Source organism: Piliocolobus tephrosceles, chromosome 2 (genome assembly GCF_002776525.5).
Source record: "Piliocolobus tephrosceles isolate RC106 chromosome 2, ASM277652v3, whole genome shotgun sequence".
Taxonomy (NCBI): Eukaryota; Metazoa; Chordata; class Mammalia; order Primates; family Cercopithecidae; genus Piliocolobus; species Piliocolobus tephrosceles.
Window position 1 is genome coordinate 6,768,307 of NC_045435.1, and position 25,653 is coordinate 6,793,959.

General features: G+C 36.1%; 1 protein-coding gene across 10 annotated transcripts in view; it reads left to right on the plus strand.

The window, feature by feature from the left end:
- The window catches only part of ABI3BP (ABI family member 3 binding protein), a 251,566-nt gene that overhangs the window by 46,610 nt on the left and 179,303 nt on the right, over positions 1 to 25,653 (plus strand). For all 10 annotated transcript variants that reach the window (XM_031935108.1, XM_031935109.1, XM_031935114.1 and 7 more), the window contains exon 2: positions 21,453 to 21,632. In XM_031935108.1, the coding sequence (XP_031790968.1) occupies positions 21,453 to 21,632 (180 nt within the window). The remainder of the gene's footprint in view (positions 1 to 21,452; positions 21,633 to 25,653) is intronic.

The following is a 25,653-nucleotide window of genomic DNA, read 5'->3' on the forward strand; positions in this document are numbered from 1 at the left end:
TTTTTTTTTTTTTTTTTTTTTTTTTGAGACAGAGTCTCACTGTCACCCAGGCTGGAGTGTAGTGGCCGGATCCTGGCTCACTGCAAGCTCCGCCTCCTGGGTTCACGCCATTCTCCTGCCTCAGCCTCCCGAGTAGCTGGGACTACAGGCGCCCGCTACCTCGCCCGGCTAGTTTTTTGTATTTTTTAGTAGAGACAGGGTTTCACCATGTTAGCCGGGATGGTCTCAATCTCCTGACCTTGTGGTCCGCCCGTCTCGGCCTCCCAAAGTGCTGGGATTACAGGCTTGAGCCATCGTGCCTGGCTTGAAATCAAATCTTGTTCTGAGCATTTGAGCTGCTTGTTGCTAAGAACTTGTGAGGCCACATTTCTACCATGTGGACATATTTTTAATCATCTAAGATTTGAATTTTGCATTATTCATTTCTCAGAAGTTTGGCTTGTGTGTAGCTTCGTAGGGAAAAACAATTTAACTTTGCTTCTAACACGTATTTTAATGTGTTCTACAAGGGCTCTGCATGATCTGACCTCCTGTCCTCTGTAACTTCCCTGCATACTCCTTAACCCATTATATCCCACCACACTGACTTTGTTTAGGATCTTTAAATCCATCATCTACTTCCTCCCTCAGCACCTTTGCTCATGCTATTCCTTATGTCTGAGAATGCTGTTCCTGCCCCCCCTTCACCCAATATGCACACTTAAACTTTGGCTGACTAATTCCTACCCATCCATTACATGTGTGACCTCTTCAGGTCACAGCAGTTACGGAGCTATTAAAGGTTTGGGCACCTCAGCCCTGCAATCTTGGATTTTCCCTCTAGTGTTCCCTTGGGTCTATTTCCTGCTACCAATAAATTGCCTTATCCTCCATTCTTTATCTGTTTTTTTTTTTTTTTTTTTTTTTTTTTTCCCTCAGCTTCATAGTTTTTGCTACCTAACAGTTTACTATCTCAACTCCAACTTACTCCAGTCCCTTATTCTGTCTCCTGGGCTCTCTTTCTTACCATGTAAATTAATTCATTTCACACTGGGGAATAGTATAACCAGTGGGAATTACTATATTCTTATTTGCAGTGTCTAAGGAACAATTCCCCATGGGCAGTATTGGGACTACTCAAAGGACAATCACATTTCTTCACTTCCAAGTTCAGAGTTTTGAGTGAAGTGGGGCAATCCATTGTAGCTCCTAGGTTTAAAATACAAGAAAAAAATTTGCCTGATAAAAAGTTATGAGACAGCCTTCTTTCTTATTTCTGCAATTTAAAATCAAGAAGACTTTTTTTCAAATGGATTCATTCAGTTAGATTTTGCTAACATTGGGTAAATGTTATAAAATTCTATTTTAAGTACCTCATCTTAAACTTGGGTCACATCCACTATGCAAGATGAGGAAATTTTAATAATGTCAGCCTACTAGCCAATGATGCCAAGCCACTTTGACTTTCTTTTTCTTACCTAGTAAAGCTCAAATACTACATTAATAGCAAACCATCAGAGATGTTAGTAATGAGATATATCAGATATGTGTGTAAGTCAAAATTTCAATATTTTATTAATATTGAAAAACATTTTGGAATTCAAAATGTTTTAATTATTACTATAAAAATGACAAATATTGTCAAAATAGTAATAAATCCCTGGTCAGGAAAGATAGGTATTTATTTTCATAGAAAAACCCAACTGAAGCATTTGGTTACAAGGTCAAAATGTACATGGAATTTCATTTTAATTTTAAGTACAAATAAAGTTAATGTCTTCAGAACTGATTAATTTCATGGTGAACAAATATTCACCTAATTAGTATAGACTAAACTATTCTTAAAACTGAAATGACTGGAGATTGAAAAGACAACTCAGTAATTTATTCTGCTTCAAACTCATTTCTTTTCTTTTTTTTGAAATGGAGTTTCGCTCTTGTTGCCCAGGCTGCAGTGCAATGGCATGATCTTGGCTCACCGCAACCTCTGCCTCCTGGGTTCAAGTGATTCTCCTGCCTCAGCCTCCCAAGTAGCTGGCATGCACCACCACATCCGGCTAATTTGGTATTTTTAGTAGAGATGGGGTTTTTCCGTGTTAGTCAGGCTGGTCTCAAACTCCTGATCTCAGATGACCTGCGCACCGTGGCCTCCCAAAGTGCTGGGATTACAGGTGTTGGCCACCACGTCCAGCCTTCAAACTCATTTCTAAGAATGTCAATGATCATTGTATTGTTTTGCAAAAAGTGTATTTCTTGTTTTCTGGATAAATTTGGAATCGCAATATTTTAAAATAATTATTATAACAAAATAAGTGATGTCATTTTTTCTTTTTTTTTTTTTTTTTTTTTTTTTGAGGTAGAGTCTCACTGTGTTGCCCAACCTGGAGTGTGTGGCATGATCTCAGCTCACCTCAGCCTCTGCCTCCCGGGTTCAAGTGATTCTCCTGCCTCAGCCTCCTGAGTAGTTCTGATTATAGGCACGTGCCACTATGCTTGACTAATTTTTGCATTTTTAGTAGAGACAAGATTTTACCATGTTGCTCAGGCTGATCGCAAATGCCTGACCTCATGTGATCTGCCCACCTTGTCCTCCCAAAGTGCTGGGATTATAGGCATGAGCCACCATGCCCAGCCAATCTCATCTTCATTAATGACTAAAGATAGAAATCTCAGGGCTTAAAATAATTAATTTTGTTATCTAACATATATTTAGTGACATTGATAAAACAAGACAGCTCATTTTCTGGATGATCACAATTTGGAGTGGTCCTCAAGCAAGAGAAATATTCACAATCTTTACAATTAATATAAAACTGGAGAAGTTTGAGAGTTTCTTAATAAATTATGCATAAACTTACCATATGACCCAAAAATTTTACACCTACGTATTTACCTCCCCAAAATAAAAATATATGTTCACACAAAGACTCGTACATGAAATTTTATAGCAGCATTATTCATAGCTAAAACTGGAAACAATCCAAATATTCATCAAATATTTGGACTGAATAAACAAAATGTAATATATTCATAAAATTCTATTTAACAATTAAAAGGACTGAACTAGTAATACAACATGGATGGATGAGTCTCATAAAAATTATGCTGAGTGAAAGAAGCCAGGTGCAGAAGACAACATGTCATGTATGTCCATTTATATTTAATTACCAGAAAACCAGAAAGTAGACCAGTGGTTGCCTAGAGCTAAGGATGGGAACAGAAAGATTCACCATAAATGGGTAGAATGGAATGTTTTAGAGTAATGGAAATGTTCTGAATATGGATTATGATAGATTTAGTAAATTATATAAATGTAGCAACTTCTGTGAGTTTGAGCTATAAAATTATTGAGCTGTACACTTACAAGGGGAGAATTTTATGATCTATAAATTATATCTCACTAAAGCTGTTAAAAATTATATGTGACAGTCACATATATTTTTTCCATATGCTCATGAAAATATTTGTTCCTTTTTTATATTTAAAGTGCAGTTTGGGAGTCCTATGAAAATATTATCTGGAAATTATTAGTGTTTTCTTAAAAAATTATTTCCTGATTTATTTGGACTTTCTTACACTTTAATAGGAAGATAGTATTTTTTCTGGATGAGATGTTAGAGACATTCTTGAGCATTAGATTGAGAATGAATCTGGGATTCCTCAAAACATTTTACAGAGCAGAAAAATGAGGCTTAGAGAGGACAGCTGACCTAAAGTCAAACACAATTAAAGGCCAAGTTGATGTCAGAACCCCTCCTCTTTCTTCCACAACATATTACTAATAATATGAAATGCCCACAGCGGAGTTGAGAGCAAATGGCCTTTCTTAGAGCCTCTTGACATCTCATGGCCACTCAGCCTTAGTATACAAGGCCACTTGGCCACATTCTCAAGATAGTTTGGCCATTTCCCTCTAGTCCATGGAAGACTTTTGATGCTGTGAAATCTCCAAATGAACAACTATATACCATCAGTGCAGGGTATTTATGAACTAAGCAAATTACAAATAATTCATGAAGATGCCAAATGTCTAAACAAAGATGGTGGATAATACCATTGGTTCCAGTTTCATCTCATGTTTTTATTTGCAAAACTTAAAAAAAAAAAAAACAGATTTATTTAAGAAAACTGTGTGATTTTTTGACAGTATTTTTACAAGATGGCAAAATTTTCATTTTTTATCAAGAGTATTTTCAATTTGCTCCCTGGAACAATGTTTCACAGTAGAAATATGTAATCTTGCACATGCAGGATGTTTTAGTATTGGTAGAAGTAACATTTTCTGCTTTGTCCTGTAAATAATCATTCTGATTAAACAACCTCTATTCGGTCAACGGAATTTAATGAGTGCCCAAATTGGAGTTATCAAGAGAAGAAAAGAAAAAGAAGTATCAGTCCTTTTGGAAAATTACTCAGAGTAATATTAATTTAAATGATATATTTTCTATTTTTTGATACCTGATCACTCTGAGAATTGTAAGGACAGGATTTTAAAAAGTAAAGACAATTAAACTTACCTACTTTCATCTTCATGAAAATCATTCTTTAACATAAGAAAGTCAATATTACACTTCATTGTCAAAAGAGGCTCATGTCTGGCGTTCTATCAGCTGGGAGTGAGTGGGAAAGGCATCAGAGACCTTGAGTATCAGTGTCCAGTACTTAGCTTTTCAGTGAAGATGAAATCATTACACGGTTTTATCTGTATTTACTATTAAGAATTTAGTGAAGTGTAGTAATTGTCTATTATAAATAGAAGAGTTGATAGTTTTGTTCCCCTGGTAAATAGCATTATATAAGTAAATAATCTGGAAAATTAGAAATAAACATATATAATTTCACTTTTTCTTGGAAAAATTTTATTATAATATGATCAACATTTTAAAAATAGTACAATCAAAAGAGGCTGATTATGAAGACAACTGGAAGATGCAAAAATGTTGGCTTTAATAACTATGTGAATACTACTGTGACAATAGCAACAAAAAGCTACTGATGCATGCAACAAAACATATATCGTCAAGACATTTTAAGTGCAAGAGACCTTACATAAAGCACTATATACTGTGTGATTTTATTTAATCAAAGAGTCTAGAACAGGCAAACTAATCTATGATAGTAAAATTAAGAACAATAGTTCCTGGGAGGATGTTGTGGGAATGAACTGGGAAGGGGCATGAGGAAATTTTCTGGGTTGATGATGATATTATAAATCTTGATAAAGGCTTGGGTTACATAGATTTATGGCATGTGGGGAAAACACTAATGTATAGTTAAGATTTATGTATTTCACTGTACCTAAATTTTATATCAAAAGAAAAATATAAATAAATATTAAACTTGAGTTAATGGCATGCATACTGAAGTGTTTGGGGGTGAAGGGTACTGAAATTCAGTTGACATGGAAATTAATTAAAAATTAAGATGGATTGAATGGTGGACAGAGGGATGGAGAGATGAAATGTATATGATTGATGAGTAAGACAGGAATCATTGACTTTTGGTTGCTACCTTATGGATGTGCTTTGCACAATTCATGTTTTTTGTATGTTTAAAATTTTTTATAATAAAATGTTGGAAAATAACTCATCTTTGATTTTAATTCTCTAAATATATTGATTAGATTTAAAGACACATAATTGATATTCAGAAGTTAGTAGTATTCCAGATACAATATTTTACCTCATGTGTCTGCAGAAATAGTTCTCAAAAACCCTAATTAACAGAATTTGTTCACAGACCAAAATATGTGTAAAAGTCTCATGATAGGAAACTTAACAGAGTTTTGAATGAAGTTTCTTTTCTCCATACTGTATTGAATATCTGTAAATGTCTTTCAAATGACATTGGGCCCATTAATTTTATTGTCGATGCACTGAATTTTAAAAGAGTAATGGTTCTCAAACTTGAGTATTCACCAGAATACCTGTACAGCTTGTTGAAATACAGATTGCTGCCCCCAGAGTTTCTAATTCAATGGATCTGGGATGGGGTCTGTGAATCTGTACTTCTCACAAGCTCCCGGATGATGCTGATTCTCTAACCCAGAGACCACACTTTCAGAGCCCTGGAACTGAACCTAGCCCATCTTCCATCAAGAGCACTTCATACCATCACTTCTTACTTTAAAGAGCAACGGAATGCAAGCAAATCATCTCCATGAATTTTCATGAAAATAAGCAAAGAACAAAAAGAAGGGAAATGAGTCTTGTTATGTTCCTTAGCCTGTTGGGTTACCTTTCTGTGTATTAAAAAACAATAATGACTAAGAATCTACCATTTTTCCAAAGTGGTACAGAAAAAGTATTACAAAATAAATGTCGACACCTTGTATTTTTCTCCTTTCTTCCTTACATGCTTTTGGTATATCTATCCTCATGGAATAAAAACTATTTTTTGTGACTAATTAAACAAAACTAAAGGGACGTTTTCTATATATATTCTTTCTTTTACTCCTTTTATCAGGTTCAGAATCCGTCAAAAAGTAGCGTTATTTTACTAATTGTGCTAATCATGCTACACTGAAACAACTGACTTATTCATCTACCCAATTTACTAGAATGTCCAGTCTTTGCAATCAGACATATCATACTTGAATTTGTGTCACTAATGCCTACTACCTAGTAGTTAATGAAAGGAATAAAATAAAAAGTAGATAAGTGGCCGGGCGCGGTGGCTCAAGCCTGTAATCCCAGCACTTTGGGAGGCCGAGACGGGTGGATCACGAGGTCAGGAGATCGAGACCATCTTGGCTAACACAGTGAAACCCCGTCTCTACTAAAAATACAAAAACTAGCCGGGCGAGGTGGCGGGCGCCTGTAGTCCCAGCTACTCAGGAGGCTGAGGCAGGAGAATGGCGTAAACCCGGGAGGCGGAGCTTGCAGTGAGCTGAGATCTGGCCACTGCACTCCAGCCCGGGCGACAGAGCGAGACTCCACCTCAAAAAAAAAAAAAAAGTAGATAAGTAAGCATATATTTGCCCCAAAGTAAATATAAATTTTATTTAGTTTTTTTGGTTAGTTGAAGTTAACCAAGTCACTGTCCCACTTACCTTACAGTAGATACCTACATATGATCATTGATTGTATGAGGTTACCTCTCTCACCTTCCCCTTCCAAAAAAAACTCTCAGCACACTTCAAACTTTAAAGAGTAATTTTAGCATAATCAGACTGAGGGAATGTGTGCAATTGACACCTGTGTATGTCTCAGAATGAGGTGTCTTCTTAAGAATGAGAGACTGTTGACTTAGAAAGCAGTCTTTGAAAAGTAATTTTCCTACTTGGCTGTTGGTTGGGTTACAAAGTAGGTAATGTAGTTATTGCTCCTTTGGTAAAACTATTAACCTTGCCAAATGGTGCTGAAATGTCCACATTGGCAGGTTCAGTCTGTCTCATTCAATCATCCAAATTCACCAGACGGTGAAGCATTGGCCTGAGGAATCAAAGCACTGGGAATTCTGACCAAGGTGGAAACTGTGGTTGTTTTAGCTGAATTGGAACTCACTTGTGCAAACAGCTGGGCAAACAGATAAAAAGTGCCCCATTAGGAAGAGAAGATTTTCCCCCTTGAACTTTTTGTAAAGTGATATTTCTTTCTAAATTCGAAAGTAACTATCCTCTAGGTATTTGGTGACCAAAATGTCCTAATAAAAAGCTCACTACTTCACTCCTAGGAATTATCTTTATCTATTTTATCATCTTTATTGGATCTATGGGTATTGCTTAGGTGTGGCTTTATGAAGGGAGTGCTCCAGGTGAACTGAGACTTTTAATATCCGGAACTCTGAGAACACATGTTGCATGTGGGAGCATGTCTTCCAGCTGGCAGACCTAAAACAAGGCATCTTGGAGAGGGAACATGCTGTTCTGTTTGCCCTGGAGCAGAGATCATGGAATGCTGTCATCTGAGCTTCTTGCTAGCATATGTTCATGTATAAGTAAAGTCAAGTTTTGATTTTTTAAAAAGCCCCCATTCCTTGGCACTGAGGCAGCTGTCTATGTGGCTTTATTGGACTTTTACCACAGCTTTTATTCTGCACATTTTTTTAAATGTAATTATTCTTTGGATTTATACAACTCTTCCTTTATTTAATAATTGTAATCAGAATTTTTTCTTGTGTTTTCTGATTTGTGTTTATAGAACACAAATAGGGATGTCTTCTGTCTACCTCTAAATCTGTGTACTATTAATTTACTGAAGTCCAGAATAGCTTTTCCTCTATATTCTTATTTAAATTCCCAACTCATCATATGGGATATATGTAATTTCCTTCGTGGAGATGAAGGATTACTGTGTCCAAAGTGTTTGTAGCTGAGTTCCTATCGAGCCTGCACCAGGCATCCTACTAGTATCCTTAATTACCAGTAACAGCAGAATTAGGAGGCAGGGAAGACAAAAATGAAAGACGTGCAGTAAGAAGGGCAGGATGGGTGGGACGGCTTGAGGCGTATGAGGAAAGGTCGGGATGGTAGGTTGGTTACCCTTGTCAAATCTTTCATTTGTGTAAGTAGCAACTATTTTTGCATGGCCTTTGTGAATGTGGCTAATGTATATAGTCACAAAAGATGGTTTGAATGGTGCCATAATAAAGATGATAAAATAGATAAAACAGATAAAGATGATAAAAAGATGGTTTGAATGAGTTTTGCACTGCATAAGCTGAACAACTGTCAGTGACATTCCTCTTTCGGGAAGACATGTTTGAGAGCAGCTATATGTTCACTGCCCACTAGTTCTTTGTAAGCACTCGGAAATTCCATACTGGGACCTAGTAAAACTCCATTCCCAAAGAGTTGGGAAGACAGTGATGGAGAATCTGGGACTTTGAGAAAAGATGCCAGCCTGGAGATCAGAGAGCTGGGATAAAATGAGATATATGGAATTGGTAGTTGGAACATAAGAACTTTAAATTCAGAAAGGATTTGCCTAACAATTATTCTGTGTTTCTGATTACAATTCTGCACACACACATGCATGTACAGGCACATGCACATGCACACACACACGCACCCACCAACAATGTCCACCACCACCAAAGCAGTTTAATTCCTTCTACCTACTTTGTTCCTTCATACCATCATACCATGACTTTGTTCATCTCTACAACCACCTTACACCGACTCTCCTTCTGATGGAAGGTCATGTAAGCATCTTGCTGTTTCAGCACTGATGAAAACAGTTTTAACACTGTCTAATATTACTGAATTGATAACATCATTTAATTTTCATCTTCCTTAAAGTATTTAGCTGAAGCTGCCATGGTTTTTTGTTATGAAAATTTCCACTAGCATCACTGACTTTCAGCTTGTCTTTGATAAGAAAAAGTCATTTTATGGACTATCACACAAGACTACACATTTCTAGATAAGGATCAGGAACAACTGAAGATACTTGTATAATTGCCTCTGGCCACTCTCTTCACAGTGACTCTTCACTGTCACAGGAAAATTACTGAAACTCCATGGTTTTTTCCTTTTAATACCTTTCCTTGGATCTTGGTGGCAGGACAGGCAGAGTCATTTGAACAGAAAGCCTATGCTATGTGATCCCTTTTTGACTCCCTAAGAATTAAAGAAAATATTAAATTGTTGCCAATCCCTATGTTTGCTTGTTTGCTTTTTTTTTTTTTTTTTTTTTAACTTTTTGGTTTAGGGGTACATGGGCAGGTTTGTTATACAGGGAAACTCATGTCACAGGAGTTTGCTGTACAGATTAATTTGTTACCCAGGTACTAGCCTAGTACCCAATGGTTATTTTTTCTGATCCTCTCCCTCCTCCCACCCTCCTCCTTCAAGTAGGCACCAGTGTGTGTTGTTCCCCTCTTTGTGTCCCTATGTTCTCATCATTTAGCCCCCACTTATAAGTGAGAATGTGCGGTATTTGGTTTTCTGTTCTTGTGTTCATTTACCAAGGATAATGGCCTCCAGCTCTATCTATGTTCCCACAAAGGACTTTCTCTTGTTCTTTTTTAAGATTATGGTTTGTATATCTTAGCATTAAAGTTTGATACAATCTGTGTCATATACTATGATTTTTGGAAGCTTCTGACAGTAACTGCTCTGCTTAATACATAAACTTGAGATGTGACATCTTGACAGCTCCTTAATAAGCTGATGTGACCACAAAGGCATTGGAATGTTTTCTACTTGTAACCCACTGTCAGAGAAGAGCATAGACTATGTTTGAAACTTAGCATTGTCAGTTCTTAGAGCATAATAATTTCTGAAAGGACTGGCTAACTTTATGTATGCTGAGTGGTGAATATTAATATTAGACACTGTTAAAACTAATTCTGCCAGTGCCGTAAGATGCTTGAATGACCTTCCATCACGAGAGTCTGTATAGGGTGGTTACAGAGATGAGGAAAGTCATAGCCTATTCTACAGTAGTGTAATGGCATGCCAGACAAGAGATTCAACTATGTTGTGTATGTAGGTAATTTCTTCTGTTTTACTGCTAAGCGATATCTCACTGTAGGGATGAGCTATAAATATTTATCCGTTCAACTGTTGATGGACATTTGGGTTTGTTTCTAGTTTGGCACTGCTTTAAATATTTGCACACAAGTTTTTGCACATACTTGTGTCTTCATTTCTCCCGAGTAAATACCTAGGAATGAAATTAATAGGTTATTAGCTAACTGGCAAGCATTTTCCCAAGAGGTTAGACCATTGAAAATTTACACTCAAAATTTATGAGAGTTCCAGATGTACTACAGTTTGCCTAACACTTGGGATTAACAGTCTTTAATTTCAGCCATTCTTATGTGTAATATTTCACTGTGGTTTTAATTTGCATTTCCCTAATGACTCAGGATGTTAACCAAAAGTTGGTAAACTATGACCTGCAGGCCAAATCCAGCCCACTGCCTATTTTTAGAAATATCGCTCTATTGGCAAACAATTTCAAAAGCTAGTAGAAGACAAGGAATGATAAGATCCGAGCAGAAATGAAGGAGACAGAGACACGAAAAACCCTTTAAAAAATCAGTGAATCCAGGAGCTGGTTTTTTTGAAAGATCAACAAAATAGATAGACCACTAGCCAGACTAACAAAGATGAAAAGAGAGAAGAATCAAATAGATGCAATAAAAAATGGTAAAGAGGATATTACCACTGATCCCACAGAAATAAAAACTACCATCAGAGAATATTATAAACACCTCTGTGCAAATAAACTAGAAAATCTAGAAGAAATGGGTAAATTCCTGGACACATAACCCTTCCAAGACTAAACCAGGAAGAAGCTGAATCCCTGAATGGACCAATAACAAGTTCTGAAATTGAGGCAGCAATTAATAGCCTAACAACCAAAAAAAAAAAAAAAAAAAGTCCAGGACCAGACAGATTCCCAGCCAAATTCTACCAGAGGTACAAAGAGGAGCTGGTACCACTACTTCTGAAACTCTTCAAAACAATAGAAAAAGAGGGATTTCTCCCTAACTCATTTTATGAGGCCAGCATCATCCTGATACCAAAACCTGGCAGAGATACATACAAAAAAGAAAATTTTAGGCCAATATCCCTGATGAACATCAATGCCAAATTCCTCAATAAAATACTGGCAAACTGAATCCAGCAGCACATCAAAAAGCTTATCCACCACCATCAAGTCGGCTTCATCCCTGGGATGCAAGGCTGGTTCAACATATGCAAATCAATAAACATAGTCCAGCATCTAAACAGAACCAAAGACAAAAATTACATGATTATCTCAACAGATGCAGAAAAGGCCTTCAACAAATTCAACAGCCCTTCATGCTAAAATTTCTCAATAAGCTAGGCATTGATGGAATGCATCTCAAAATAATAAGAGCTATTTATGGCAAACTCACAGCCAATATCATACTTAATGTGCAAAAACTGGAAGTATTCCCTTTGAAAACTGGCACAAGACAAGGATGCCCTCTCTCCCACTCCTATTCAACATAGTATTGGAAGTTCTGGCCAGGGCAATCAGGCAAGAGAAATAAATAAAGGGTATTCCAGTAGGAAAAGAGGAAGTCAAATGGTCTCTGTTTGCAGATAACATGATTGTATATTTAGAAAACCCCATTGTCTCAGCCCAAAATCTCCTTAAGCTGATAAGCAACTTCAGCAAAGTCTCAGGATACAAAATCAATGTGCAAAAATCACAAGCATTCCTATACACCAAGAACAGATAAACAGAGAGCCAAATCATGAGTGAACTCCCATTTGCAATTGCTACAAAGAGAATAAAATACCTAGAAATCCAACTTACAAGGAATGTGAAGGACCTCTTCAAGGAGAACTAGAAACCACTGCTCAAGAAAATAAGAGAGGACACAAACAAATGGAAAAATCTTCCATGCTCATGGATAGGAAGAATCAATATCGTGAAAATGGCCATACTGCCCAAAGTAGTTTATAGATTTAATGCTATCCCGATCAACCTACCATTGACTTTCTTCACAGAACTGGAAAAAACTACTTTCAATTTCATATGGAATAAAAAAAGAGCCTGTATAGCCAAGACAATCCTAAGCAGAAAGAACAAAGCTGGAGGCATCACACTCCCTGACTTCAAACTATAATAAAATGCTACAGGAACAAAAGCATCATGGTACCATAACAGAGATATAGACCAATGGAACAGAACAGAGACCTCAGAAATAATACCACACATCTACAACCATCTGATCTTTGACAAACCTGACAAAAACAAGGAATGGGGAAAGGATTCCCTATTTAATAAATTGTGCTGGGAAAACTGGCTAGCCTTCTGCAGAAAGCTGAAACTGGATCCCTTCCTTACACCTTATACAAAAATTAACTCAAGATGGATTAAAGACTTAAACATAAGACCTAAAACCATAAAAACCCTAGAAGAAAACCTAGGCAATACCATTCAGGACATAGGCATGGGCAAAGTCTTCGTAACTAAAACACCAAAAGCAATGGCAATAAAAGCCAAAATAGACAAATTGGATCTGATTAAACTAAAGAGCTTCTGCACAGCAAAAGCAACTATCATCAGAGCGAACAGGCAACCTACAGAATGGGAGAAAATTTTTGTGATCTATCCATCTGACAAAGGGTTAATATCCAGAATCTACAAAGAACTTAAACAGATTTATAAGAAAACAACCCCATCAAAAAGTGGGCAAAGGATATGAACAGACACTTCTCAAAAGAAGACATTTATGCAGCCGACAAACATACGAAAAAATGCTCATCATCAATGGTCATTAGAGAAATGCAAATCAAAACCACAGAGATACCATCTCATACCAGTGAGAATGGCGATCATTAAAAAGTCAGGAAACAACAGATGCTGGAGAGGATGTGGAGAAATGGGAACACTTTTACACTGTTGGTGGGAGTGTAAATTAGTTCAACCATTGTGGAAGACAGTGTGGCGATTCCTCAAGGATCTAGAACTAGAAATGCCATTTGACCCAGCAATCCCATTACTGGGTATATACCCAAAGGAGAATAAATCATTCTACTATAAAGACACATACATACATATGTTTATTGCAGCACTGTTCACAATAGCAAAGACTTGGAACCAACCCAAATGCCCATCAATGATAGACTGGATAAAGAAAATGTGGCACATATATACCATGGAATACTATGCAGCCATAAAAAAGGATGAGTTCATGTCCTTTGTAGGGACATGGTTGATGCTGGAAACCATCATTCTCAACAAACTAATGCAAGAACAGAAAACCAGACACTGCATCTTCTCACTCATAAGTGGGAGTTGAACAATGAGAACACATGCACACAAGGGAACATCACACACCAGGGCCTACTGGGGGCTGGGGGGCTGGAGGAGGGGTAGCATTAGGAGAAACACCTAATGTAGATGATGGGTTGATGGGTGCAGCAAACCACCATGGCACGTGTATACTTATGTAGCAAACATGCACGTTCTGCATATGTACCCCAGAACTGAAAGTATCATTTAAAAAATTATTATTGGATTAAAACAAAAATAAATCACTCTGTTGGAACTTAGCCATGTGCATTTGTTTGTATGATGTCTATAGCTGCTTATGTGCTATGATGGCAGAGTTGAATGGTTGTGGTACAGGACATCTATCCCAACAAACCTAAAATATTTACTATCTGACCCCTTACAGACAATATCTCCCAAACCCAGATGTTGGGCATTTTTTCATGTGCTTCTTGGCTATCCTATGTCTCCTTTAATGAGGAATCTATTTAAATTTTTTGTTATTTTTTTCATGTTTATTTCTTTCTTCTTATTGAATAGAAAGAATTATTTGTTGTACATAAATACAAGTCCTTCAATAGATTTATGTATTGCAAATATTTTCTCCCAGTGGGTCACTTGCCTTTTTTTTCTTGTTATTTCTTTTAAAATTCAAAACTTTAAAAATTTGACCTAGTCCAATTTATCAGTTTTTAAAATCTATGCTTCATATGCCATATCTCAACTGACAGGAATTGACTTTATTATTTTGATATCTTAGAAAATTTGACTTTGTATAATGAAATAAGTAGCTGAGTAAGTATAGAGGTTGGAACTGTAAGTGAAAATTGTGCAATAAAAGAAGAACACACTATGGATAAGAATATGGTTATGCATTTAATCCTGAAATGATGTTATTATTTTATTGACATCAGTATTATAGCTATTCTTTTACTTAGTATCTTATGGAAATTAATATGGTACCTGATCTCTTTTAAGTCCATATGTGTTATTTAGAATAATCTTAATTTCTTTGTTAGTGTCTGCCACATTGAAAACATAAAATAATAATTGTTGCTACACTAATAAGTATTATTTACTTTTAGAAGAGCACTTTAATATTTTGCAGCTTTTCTCTTGAAGTAATTTTATGTTGACCAACTTGATATCCACAATTTAAACCACATTCTGAAATATTTTTGAGAATGTAAGATAACCTTATGAAAGATTAGATATGAAAGAATTCCTCCTACTAAATGGATTATAATGATGATTCCTTTCTCTCCCGTCAGCAACTGGATGGCCATGATAGTTTAGCTTGTCTCACTAAGTACCATGTATTAAGGCTGCGTTCCCTAATAACTCCCTATTAGTGCTATGTGTCTTTTTGGTAAAACAATTTTTATTCCTTTGAGTATATACCTAGTAATGGGATTGCTGGGTTGAATGACAATTCTGTTTTAAGTTCTTTGAAAAATCTCCAAACTGCCTTCCACGATGGCTGAACTAATTTACATTCCCACTAGCAGCGTGTAAACATTCCCTTTTCTCCACAACTTCGCCAGCATCTGTTATCTTCTGACTTTTTAATAATAGCCATTCTGATGGTGTGAGATGATGTCTCATTGTGGTTTTGATGTGCATTTCTGCATAGTGAGTGATGTTGGAAACTTTTCATGTGCTTGTTGGCCACATGTATGTCTTCTTTTGAGAAGTGTCTGTTCCTATTCTTTGCTGTTTTTTTAAAATGGGATTATTTGGTTTTTCTGCTTGTCGATTTGTTCAAGTTTCTTATAGATTCTGGATATTAGACCTTTGTCAGATGAGTAGTTTGCAAATATTTTCTCCTTTTCTATAGGCTGTCTGTTTACTCTGTTGATAGTTTCATTTGCTGTGCAGAAGCTCTTTAGTTTAATTAAGTCCCACTTCTCCATTTTTGTTTTTGTTTGGGAGACTTTGTCATGAAATCTTTGCCAAGGCCTGTGTCCAGAATGATACGCCCTAGATTTTCTTCTGTTTTTTATAGTTTTTTTATACTTTTAGGTTTTACATTTGTCTTTAATCCATCTTGAGTTGATTTTTATATATGGTGAAAGGAAGGTATCCAGTTTCAATCTTCTGCATATGGCTAACCATTATCTCACTCCATTTACTGAATAGGGAGTCCTTTCCCTATTGCTTGTTTTTGTCAGCTTTGTTGAAAATCAGATTGTTGTAGGTGTGTGGCCTTATTTCTGGGCTATCCAACCTGTTATATTTGCCTATGTGTCTGTTTTTGTGCTAGTACCATGCCATTTTGGTTACTGTGGTCCTATCGTATAGTTTGAAGGCAAGTAGTTTGATGCCTCTAGCTTTGTTCTTTTTGTTTAGAGTTGCTTTGGCTACTTGGGCTCTTTTGTGGTTCCATATGAATTTTAGAATGGTTTTTTCTAGTTCTGTGAAAAAAAAATGTCATTCATAGTTTGAGAGAAAGAACACTGAATCTGTACATTGCTGTGGGCAGTATGGTCATTTTACCAATATTGATTCTTCCTATCCATGAGCATGAAATGTTTTCCATTTTTTGTGTCATCTTTGATTTCTTTCAGCAGTGTTTCATAATTCTTGTTGTAGAGATATTTTACCTCCACAGTTAGCTGTATTCCTAGGTAGTTTTTTCTTTTTGTGGCTATTGTGAATGGTATTGTATTCTTGATTTGGCCCTTTGTTTGGACATTATTGATAAGGACATTATTGATATATAGAAATGTTACTAATTTTTGTCCATTGATTTTGTATCCTAAAACTTTGCTGAAGTTGTTTATCATTTCTAGTAGCCTTTGGGCAGAGACTACAGGATTTTCTAGGTACAGAATTATGTTATCTGCAGAGAAACAGTTTGACTCCCTCTCTTCCTATTTGTATGTCTTTTATTTCTTTCTCTTGCTTTCTCTTTCCTGATTGCTCTAGCTAAGACTTCCAGTACTATGTTGAATAGGAATGGTGAGAGTGGGCATCCCTGGCTTGTGCCAGTTCTCAGAGAAAATGCTTCCAGCTTTTGAATGTTCAGCATGATGTTGGCTGTGGGTTTGTCATAGATGGCTCTTATTATTTTGAGTTATGTTCCTTCAATGCCTAGTTTGTTGAGGAATTTTAACATGGAGAGATGTTGTATCAAAAGCCTTTTCTGCATTTATTGAGATGATCATGCAGTTTTTGTTTTTAGTTCTGTTTATGTAATGAATCACATTTATTAAATTGCATGTGTTAAGCCAACCTTACATCTCAGAAATAAAGCCAACTTGATCATGGCAAATTAGCTTCTTGATGTGCAACTGGATTGATTTGCTAGTATTTTGTTGAAGATTTTTGCGTCTATGTTCATCAGGGATATTGGCCTGAAGTTTTCTTTTTTCATTGTGTTTCTGCCAGGTTTTGGTATTAGAATGATACTGGCCTCATAGGATGAGTTATGGAGGAGTCCCTCCTCCTCAATTTTTTGGGGAATAATTTCAGTAGGATTGGTACCAGCTTATCTTTATAGGCAGAATTTGGATGTGAATCTCTGTCTCAGGGTCTTTTCAGGTTGGTAGGCTTTTTGTTACTGATTCAATTTTATAACTCGTTAATCTATTCAGGATTTCAGTTTCTTCCTGGTTCAATCTTGGGAGGTTGTATGGTTCCAGTAATTTAACCATTTATTCTAGGTTTTCTAGTTTGTGTGCATAGAGGTATTTGTAATAGTCTCTGAGGGTTTTCTTGTATTTCTGTGGGATCAGTGGTAATGCCACCTGTGTCATTTCTGAGAAAGACTTTTTTAAAAAGAATTTTACAACACTCTTTGAAATATTAACAGATGCACTAAGGTGTTGCAAACAGAGGATTAGAACCTACCATCGTAGATCCAAGATTCTACTTTGCAAATATGCAGTTTTTTGTCTAAGACCTACTAGTGTTACTTTCCCAAAATGTTCACATTCTGTTTTTTTTCTCACTCCTGTTGATATATGCTTTGTTCCTCACATAAGGTGCAATAAAACGTTCTTCCAGTAGTCTTATTTCTCTGTCCTCCTGGGCTCTTCTGGTGACATATATACCATTTTTACTTATAGATGTTGTACTAGCTAAGCTTGTATCTTATGGTATTATTTTCTATGATCTCTACCTTAAGGCACTCACCAGAGGTCTTTATACTAACTGTTGAAAGATAACTGTCATTATATGACTAGTATTCCAAACTACTAAACCAGAATTACACTAAAAATAAATGTATTATCAAAGATTAAACATTAGTGTAGAATGTACATAGGCATACCTCAAATTATTGGAGAAATTGTCCGAGAGTATAAAATATCATTTAATATTCATCTAAACATTCATTCAAAGGAACACTTGAACTTATTTATACTGAATGAAAAAAACTTGCTTAACTTTTTTGCTGACACTGAAAGGATCAATTTGATAATAACTGAGTAAGTCAAGGCATGTAGGCAAGGCAAACCAAAGATAGAGGGAATCCATATTGGGTGGACAACCTGAGCAAAGGTGTAGGGCCAAAGCCTCATATGCATTACAGAATGTGAGCAGATTGTAAGGGTCAAAAACAAATGACAAATGTTGAAAAGTAATAAGAGAAGAAGTAATGTGTGGTAAGATAATGAAGACATTTGAGTTACTAGCTCTAAAAAAAGAACTCAGTGTTAAAATTAAGTTTGTGATGCTGTATTGAGGTGAGATTTGTCTGTATTTTTCTTTTTCAGAACATTTTAAGTTTAGCTCAAGAGAGTAGTATGAACTGGAATTTCAGAAAAAGTAGAACAGCTAAATGCCAATTCATTTGAATAGTTATATGATGCTGATGTATTTGTGGATATACATTGTTAGCAAAAGGAAGAGGGACTGGAGTGATGAGAAGTCTTGTGCACAGGAGGTGGATTACTTCCACTTTGTTTGGAAAAATGGGACAACTTTCCTTGTTCTCATCTGATGTAGCCATCTTTTCCACTTTCCCATGGGAGAAATAATGTGATTCATCAGGCCAGAGTCCATGAGCAAAGGTCTAACGTGATGATGATGCTGTGACTCTTGGCTCTTTGTCAAATATGAATGCAGCCTAGGTATATGAAGATTTGTTCAATGCTCCTTCCCAACTAAGCATTGGAAATAAGCTGGTTGTGTTTGGATTCATTGTGAGACTTGATAGCCTTCTAAGGTAGCAGAATATGTATTCGATTTACATTGGTTCCATTCTACTGAGCAGGATGAAGTAACGAGTTAATCTAGGCACATTATTAAAAAGGGAAAAAATTGACTTTGACAAAAATCTGTGTTTTATCTGAAGTATAAATCATCTTGTCAAAACCTGGCAAAGTTCACACAAAACACTAGCAGTTGGCACCCCAACTTGAGCATTATGATCTGGGGTGTGGTCACTCCTTACTCTTTTGGACAGTTGCAAAGTTCTCAATGAAAAGGGAGCAGTGCAGTCCAGCCTAGCGAGAACCCAAGATCTAGTTTTGACCCTACTTTTAACGTACTGGGTGCCTCAATTTCCTCATTTGGAGGAATTATACCAGCTGATTTGTAAGGTCCCTTTTCAGATTTTGGATAGGCCACTCAGTATCTCTGGGTTTTAATTTCGCCACAGTGTAACAATAGCAGTCTGAGATTCAAGAAGTTTATAAAAATGTCATCAAGTTCTTGGAAAGTAAAAAGTACTATGCACATACATTCAAACTATAGCCTTAGCTGCTGAGGTATGAATAATCCTCACAACCTGGTATCCAAGAAAGGGTTATTTTTCTTTTTCCAAAGGCCTAATTGAATCATTTTCTGTGGTTATATTGTGGCTGTGCAGGCTGATTTTGGGTGGCATAGAATAAATTAAGTGTGATGATGTTGGGGAGCACATGCCGTACAAAAGTGATGATTGGTATTTGTACAGGCTAAGTCTTTGATTAATGAGAAATAGATTGTGAATTATTAAGTTGGTAAATTCAGTCTTTTCAATAGTCAAAATGTTTTTTAAATATTAAATCTTTGGAGAATAAAGAAGAAACATAATTCAGGTTCACAATCCTTTATCTAAAACCCCTGGGGCCAGACATGTTTTGGAATTCAGAAATTTGGAGAGGAGGGTTAGAAAATAACTAGGATGCCAAGATTATATATTACATAACTTCTTCAGTGGGGTCTTGATCAACACCATTTCACTGAACACATTCCTTCAATGAAACACATGAATAGTCACCCTAGTGGATTAAATAAAGATTGAATGGCCTCAGGATGGTTCTGACTGGGATGTGTTGCCAGATGGGTTTGAGACAAACTTCCAAAAAAAAAAAAGACCAAAAAAGAACTACAAAGTTTTTTGATTTCTGAATCATGGCTAAAGAACTGTGGACCTGTATTAGTAAGCACTTGTTGAGCAATTACTATGTGCCAGCTTTAAGGTTGTGCCATTTACATTAACTGACTGATATGATTTGGCTCTATCTCAATCTCATGATGAATTGTAATCCCCAATGTTGGACGTAAGGCCTGGTGGGAGGTGATTGGATCACCAGGGTGGTTTCTAATGGTTTAGCACCCTCCCCCTAGTGCTGTCTTGTGATAGAGTTCACTATCACACAGATCTGGTTGTTTAAAAGTGTGTGGCACCTTCCCCTTCTCTCTCTTCCTCCTGCTCTGGCCATGTAAGACTTGCCTGCTTTCCTTTCACCTTCCACCATGAAAGTTCCCTGCGGCCTCCCCAGCCATGCTTCCTGTACAGCCTTAGGAACCATGAGTCAATTAAACCTCTTTTCCTGATAAATTATGCCTTTTCAGATATTTCTTTATAGCAGTGCAACAACAGACTAATATACTAACCTTTGTAAATAACTCAACAAGAAGGTAAATGTTATGTATCACTTAGAAACCAGGAAGATAAGGCTTAAGTATCTTCAGTGGGATGCCAGAGTCACAGAAGTGGGGTTTGAACCTTGTTCCTTCTGGCTGCAAAGACAAAAGACAATGTGTTTCCTCACCACTTGGTCAAGATCTTTGGTTAGCATAATTATTTGCCTCTGTTGCCTTAGTTTAAAAATAAATGTCTTGAGAATTTGATTAAGCTCTCTCTTCTCATTCTTGACAGTCTCTCTGGGAAAGTTCATCTAGCTATCACTTACAAGCTAATGACACCCAGATGGGTCTGTACCCCCATCCTGAGTATCACACTTAGAAATCCCACTCACTACTGGGCATCTCCATGTACTCCCAGATGTACTCCCAATGGAACTAATCATTTTTCTCCTCAACCATTCTCTGCCTTCCAGCAATCCCTATTCTACCATCTCAGTTACTCCCAAGACAAAAACCTTTTTTCTTTGCTCCCTTTCCAACTCTGTCAATGAGTAAGACTGTGGATGTGGCACTGGAAAGCCTCATAGAGGAGGCTGGGCATTTTTGAGCTGTAGTAATTCAATTTTACCAATAAGAAATTTCAGGTCCTTTCACCATACCCAGACAGTGTGTATAAAGCAAAGGTTCTGACCAACTTTGAATAGCCAAAATTCCATCTACCTGCCCAATAATAAACTACTAAGTATTGAACGGTAAGATATACTTTTTATTCTAGGCTACTCTATGTTATTAAGCTTCATTTTGGGCATTTGGGTGTGTGTGCTGTGATACTGAGTAGCAAAGTAGACAACATGTCAACATGATTTTCAAGAACAATTCCTCTAGTCACCAACACTTGCTGGGAATTTGGGTAGGATGCTAAAAAGGGGAAGTAACAGCCATCGGTGTTTTCATTCCCGTTGTTAGGTAAAAGGCCAAACCTGAAAGTTCACATCAATACCACAAGTGACTCCATCCTCTTGAAGTTCCTGCGTCCAAGTCCAAATGTAAAGCTTGAAGGTCTTCTCCTGGGATACGGCAGCAATGTATCACCAAACCAGTACTTCCCTCTTCCCGCTGAAGGGAAATTCACAGAGGCTATAGTTGGTAAGGTGTTTGGGTCTTGGGCTGGGAAGGAAAGGAGGCAAGAGGTGGTGGGTGTAACATGACCTACAAATCTTGATGTCAAGAACTATTTTTTCTACATCCTTAGCTTAATCAAATGGTAGAATTACAAGACATCTTCATAATTTTTGCAACTCATAGCATAATTCTTTACGTTAAAAAAATTATTACATGCAGAAATAGTTATCTTCATTGTCCCTGGCCATATAACTCAAAAATTCACAAGGAAAAAAATAGAGGAAATGTCTGGGATTAAATCTCTGTATCATATTTTATGTGGACTAGTTTTCCTTCCTGCTGTATCATACTTCTTTTGATAGTACAACTACAGCATTTTGAGTGTCTTTTCATGAAAAGCTACATTAAAAAAAAAAGGAAATGTATTATATTTTTAAAAATTGAAGTATTTCAGAGAAAAAGATTAAAGTTTTTCTATGTATTATAAAATTTTATATTTCTTTTAAAATGTTTTAAATTATGTTAAAATGTAAATTGAGGATGTGGGTCACTGTTGAGCCTTCTCCATAAAAATTATTTGCAAATAAAACCATTTAAGAATGATTTTTTTAAGCTTGGCACAGTGGCTCACATCTGTAATCTCAGCACTTCGGGAGGCTGAGGTGGGCGGATCACTAGAGTCGAGGAGTTCTAGACAGCCTGGGCAACATGATGAAATCCCTTCTGTACAAAAAATACAAAAATTAACCAGGCATGGTAGTTCATGCCTTGTAGTCCCAGCTACTTGTAAGGCTAAAGTGTGAGGATCTCTTGAGCCTGGGGAGGTTGAAGCTGCAGTGAGCCGTGATAGCACCACTGCACTTCAGCCTGTACAACAGAGTGAGACTCTGTCTCGTAAATAAATAAACAAATAAATATTTAAAGGATCCTCTATTGTTTTGAATACTTTTAAAGGCTTTCTGGATAGTATAATATGAGGTTTATATTTTGTTCCACTGCTAGGATTATTGCTTAGGAGCTTTCCTATGAGTCTCAGAATTTTATCCTATAAATTCAATTAGTTTATATCAGCTCTGATAATATGCAGGGAAAGTTGAAGATGAATCTATTTTGTCCTGTAGCCTCTTGTTTCTCATAGAGATGTCCCTGTTGGACTTCAAAATCTGGCAACAGAGTAATATTGTTAATTAAGTGTCTAAACTAGATTTTACATAAGAGAAACACTTTAAAGCAAACCTACTAGTTTGTTACCAAAAAACTGAGAAGTGAGCATTTCTGACAAATGTAACACTAACCTTGACCACAAAAACCCTAAAGAAGTCTCCACTCTATTCAGTCTTTACTATAAAAAGTGACTGGAAGCTGTGTGTTTGCCCCCACACAAGTAGAAACAGATGACATATTACCCCCTTTTTTTCATTGAGCATTAGGAGTAATATTTTATTTATGATAGATGTTTTTATTATATAAAATGAGATTTTGGTCAGTTGTAAGCTCTTTTTCCATATGAGGTGAAAAATGTTCAATCTTAAAGTAATAGAAGTCAAATTACTACTGATAAAAAAATACATTCAGAAAACTAAAGAAAACTTATTGCACAAATATTTTAAGCTTTCACTGTTTCAATAATGAAAGTTGATTAAATGGACTAGGGAGATTTTCATTTATTTATAGTATGTTCATTCTTTAAAGTTTTTTATTATGGGAAATTTCAGACAACCAAGGAAAGAGTATTAAAATGAACCTTTATATCTCAGCATGCAGTTTGAATATATATCACTGTTTTGCTAATCTTGTTCTGTGTATTCTTTAATACATACGGTATTCATTGCTTGGGTATTTAAAGCATAACCAGGTATCACATTTCTTTATCTAAAAATGTTTCAGTATGCATCTCTAACAGAGGAAACATATTTTTAATAACACTATGCCTTTATCACATTTTAACAATAATTCCATAATACCATTTTATACCTAGTCCATATTTAAATTTCTCTGGTGATCTTAAAAATGTCTCTTTAGGGTTGGTTTGTGTGAATCAGGATCCAAACAGGTCTATATGATATATTTGATTATGCCTCTTAAGTGTCTTTTATTCTATAACAATCCTCTCTACCTTCTCTTTTTAAATGTCATTGATTTCTAGAGAAATTGGGTCATTTATCATGGAAAATGCTCATATTCTATATGACAGAATATGGAACTGGTTGCTTCCATTCTGTATTTTTTGAGCTGGCTCCTCCTATGCCCTGTATTTCCTATGAAGATATAATTAGATCTAGAGGCTGTGCTAGATTTGAATTTGGGGGAAGGAGGAAATGTAATACTTTATAGGTGGGACTACGTATTTCCTACTGAGTCACAAAAAGAGATGCATCATGGCTGCCTGTCCCATTTAGTGATCCTAAGACTGATGTGTTTAGGTGGCTTCAGTCTGGTCTCTCACAATAAAATTCTCCATCAAATTTTCACCTAATGGTTTAGCATCTTTTGGTTGCCCAGATCTATTATTTTATTCAGGAGTTATAAATAGCAATTTTCTCATTCTATTATTCTTTCTCCCTATTTTAGCCAATGATAAAGAAGAAATTTCTCTTATCTGCTTTTTTATTTTCCATGGTTTTATTAGGTTGGTGCAAAAGTTATTGCAGTTTTTGCCATTACTTTCAATAAGAAAGGCAGGATAAATTTTCATTGTTATAAGTCGATGCTCTGATTATTTCCAAAGATGACCAGTGACAGTGTTTGTTGGTTGGGTTTTTTTAGGGCCAATAAGAATGCATTGATTTTTATATAGTTAATGGGTTTTTATCTATATATCACTTATCTATACCTTATGATTCTTTTAGTCTAGCTGAAATATGCCTTGATTATTTACTTTGGTTAACTATAATACTGAAAACTTCTTAAAGTCAAGCTTATGTCTTATTCTTTGGTTATTCTTATCAAAATAATTTACATTAAGTAGATAGGCACTAAATATTTGTGCCACAGAATTGAATAGACTTCAGTCTGTGTAGAATATTTAGACTGGAAGAGGACATGAGAGATTGTTTAATCTAAGTCCCGTCCTCAGGAAAGTAGCTATTGAAGTCATTTAGGTCAGATAAAATATTTAGGTCACTGTGCATCTCAAAGAACCTAGGGACAAAGATTCCACAACTCCTAGAAGGCTATTCCAATTATTATTTTTAAAACTCTTACCTCATATTGTAGATCAATATGTTCTTGTTATTAATTCCTTTTCTAGTATTCTAGTGGAAATGAAAAAACATTCCTCATACATATTTCCTTTTCCGTATTTCTTTAAGCCAAGAAATTTGTGTGCTTCTGCTTTTATTACTTCAAAAATGAACTTTTATTCCAAGTTAAAAGTTATTTTTTGGTTGTTTAAATTGGTTATTTATAGTCTTCCGTGACTGTGTTTGCATTAATTGCTCCTAATTGATTAAGCAGCCATACATTAGTTTCCTGCTGCTGCTAAAACAAATTACTACAAATTTGGTGGCTTCAAGCATTATAGATTTATTATCTTGCAGTTGTAGGTCAGAAATCCAACATGGGTCTCACTGAGCTAAAATCAAGGTGTGGGCAGAGCTGCATTCCTTTCTGGAGGCTCTCAGGGGAGAATCTGGTTTTATGTCTTTTCCAGCTTTTAGAGGCTACTGCATTTCTCTTCCACCTCAAAGTCAACAACAGTGGGTCAAGCCCACATCACATCATATCACAATCACATCACAATCACATCACATCACAATCACCATCACATCACATCACATCACCATCACATCACAATCACATCACATCACATCACAATCACACCACATCACATCACAATCACATCACATCACATCACATCACAATCATATCACATCACACCACAATCATATCACATCATCACATCACATCATCACATAACATCACATCACAATCACATCACATCACAATCACATCACATCACAATCACATCACATCATCACATCACATCATCACATTATATCACATCACAATCACATCACATCACAATCACATCACATCACAACAT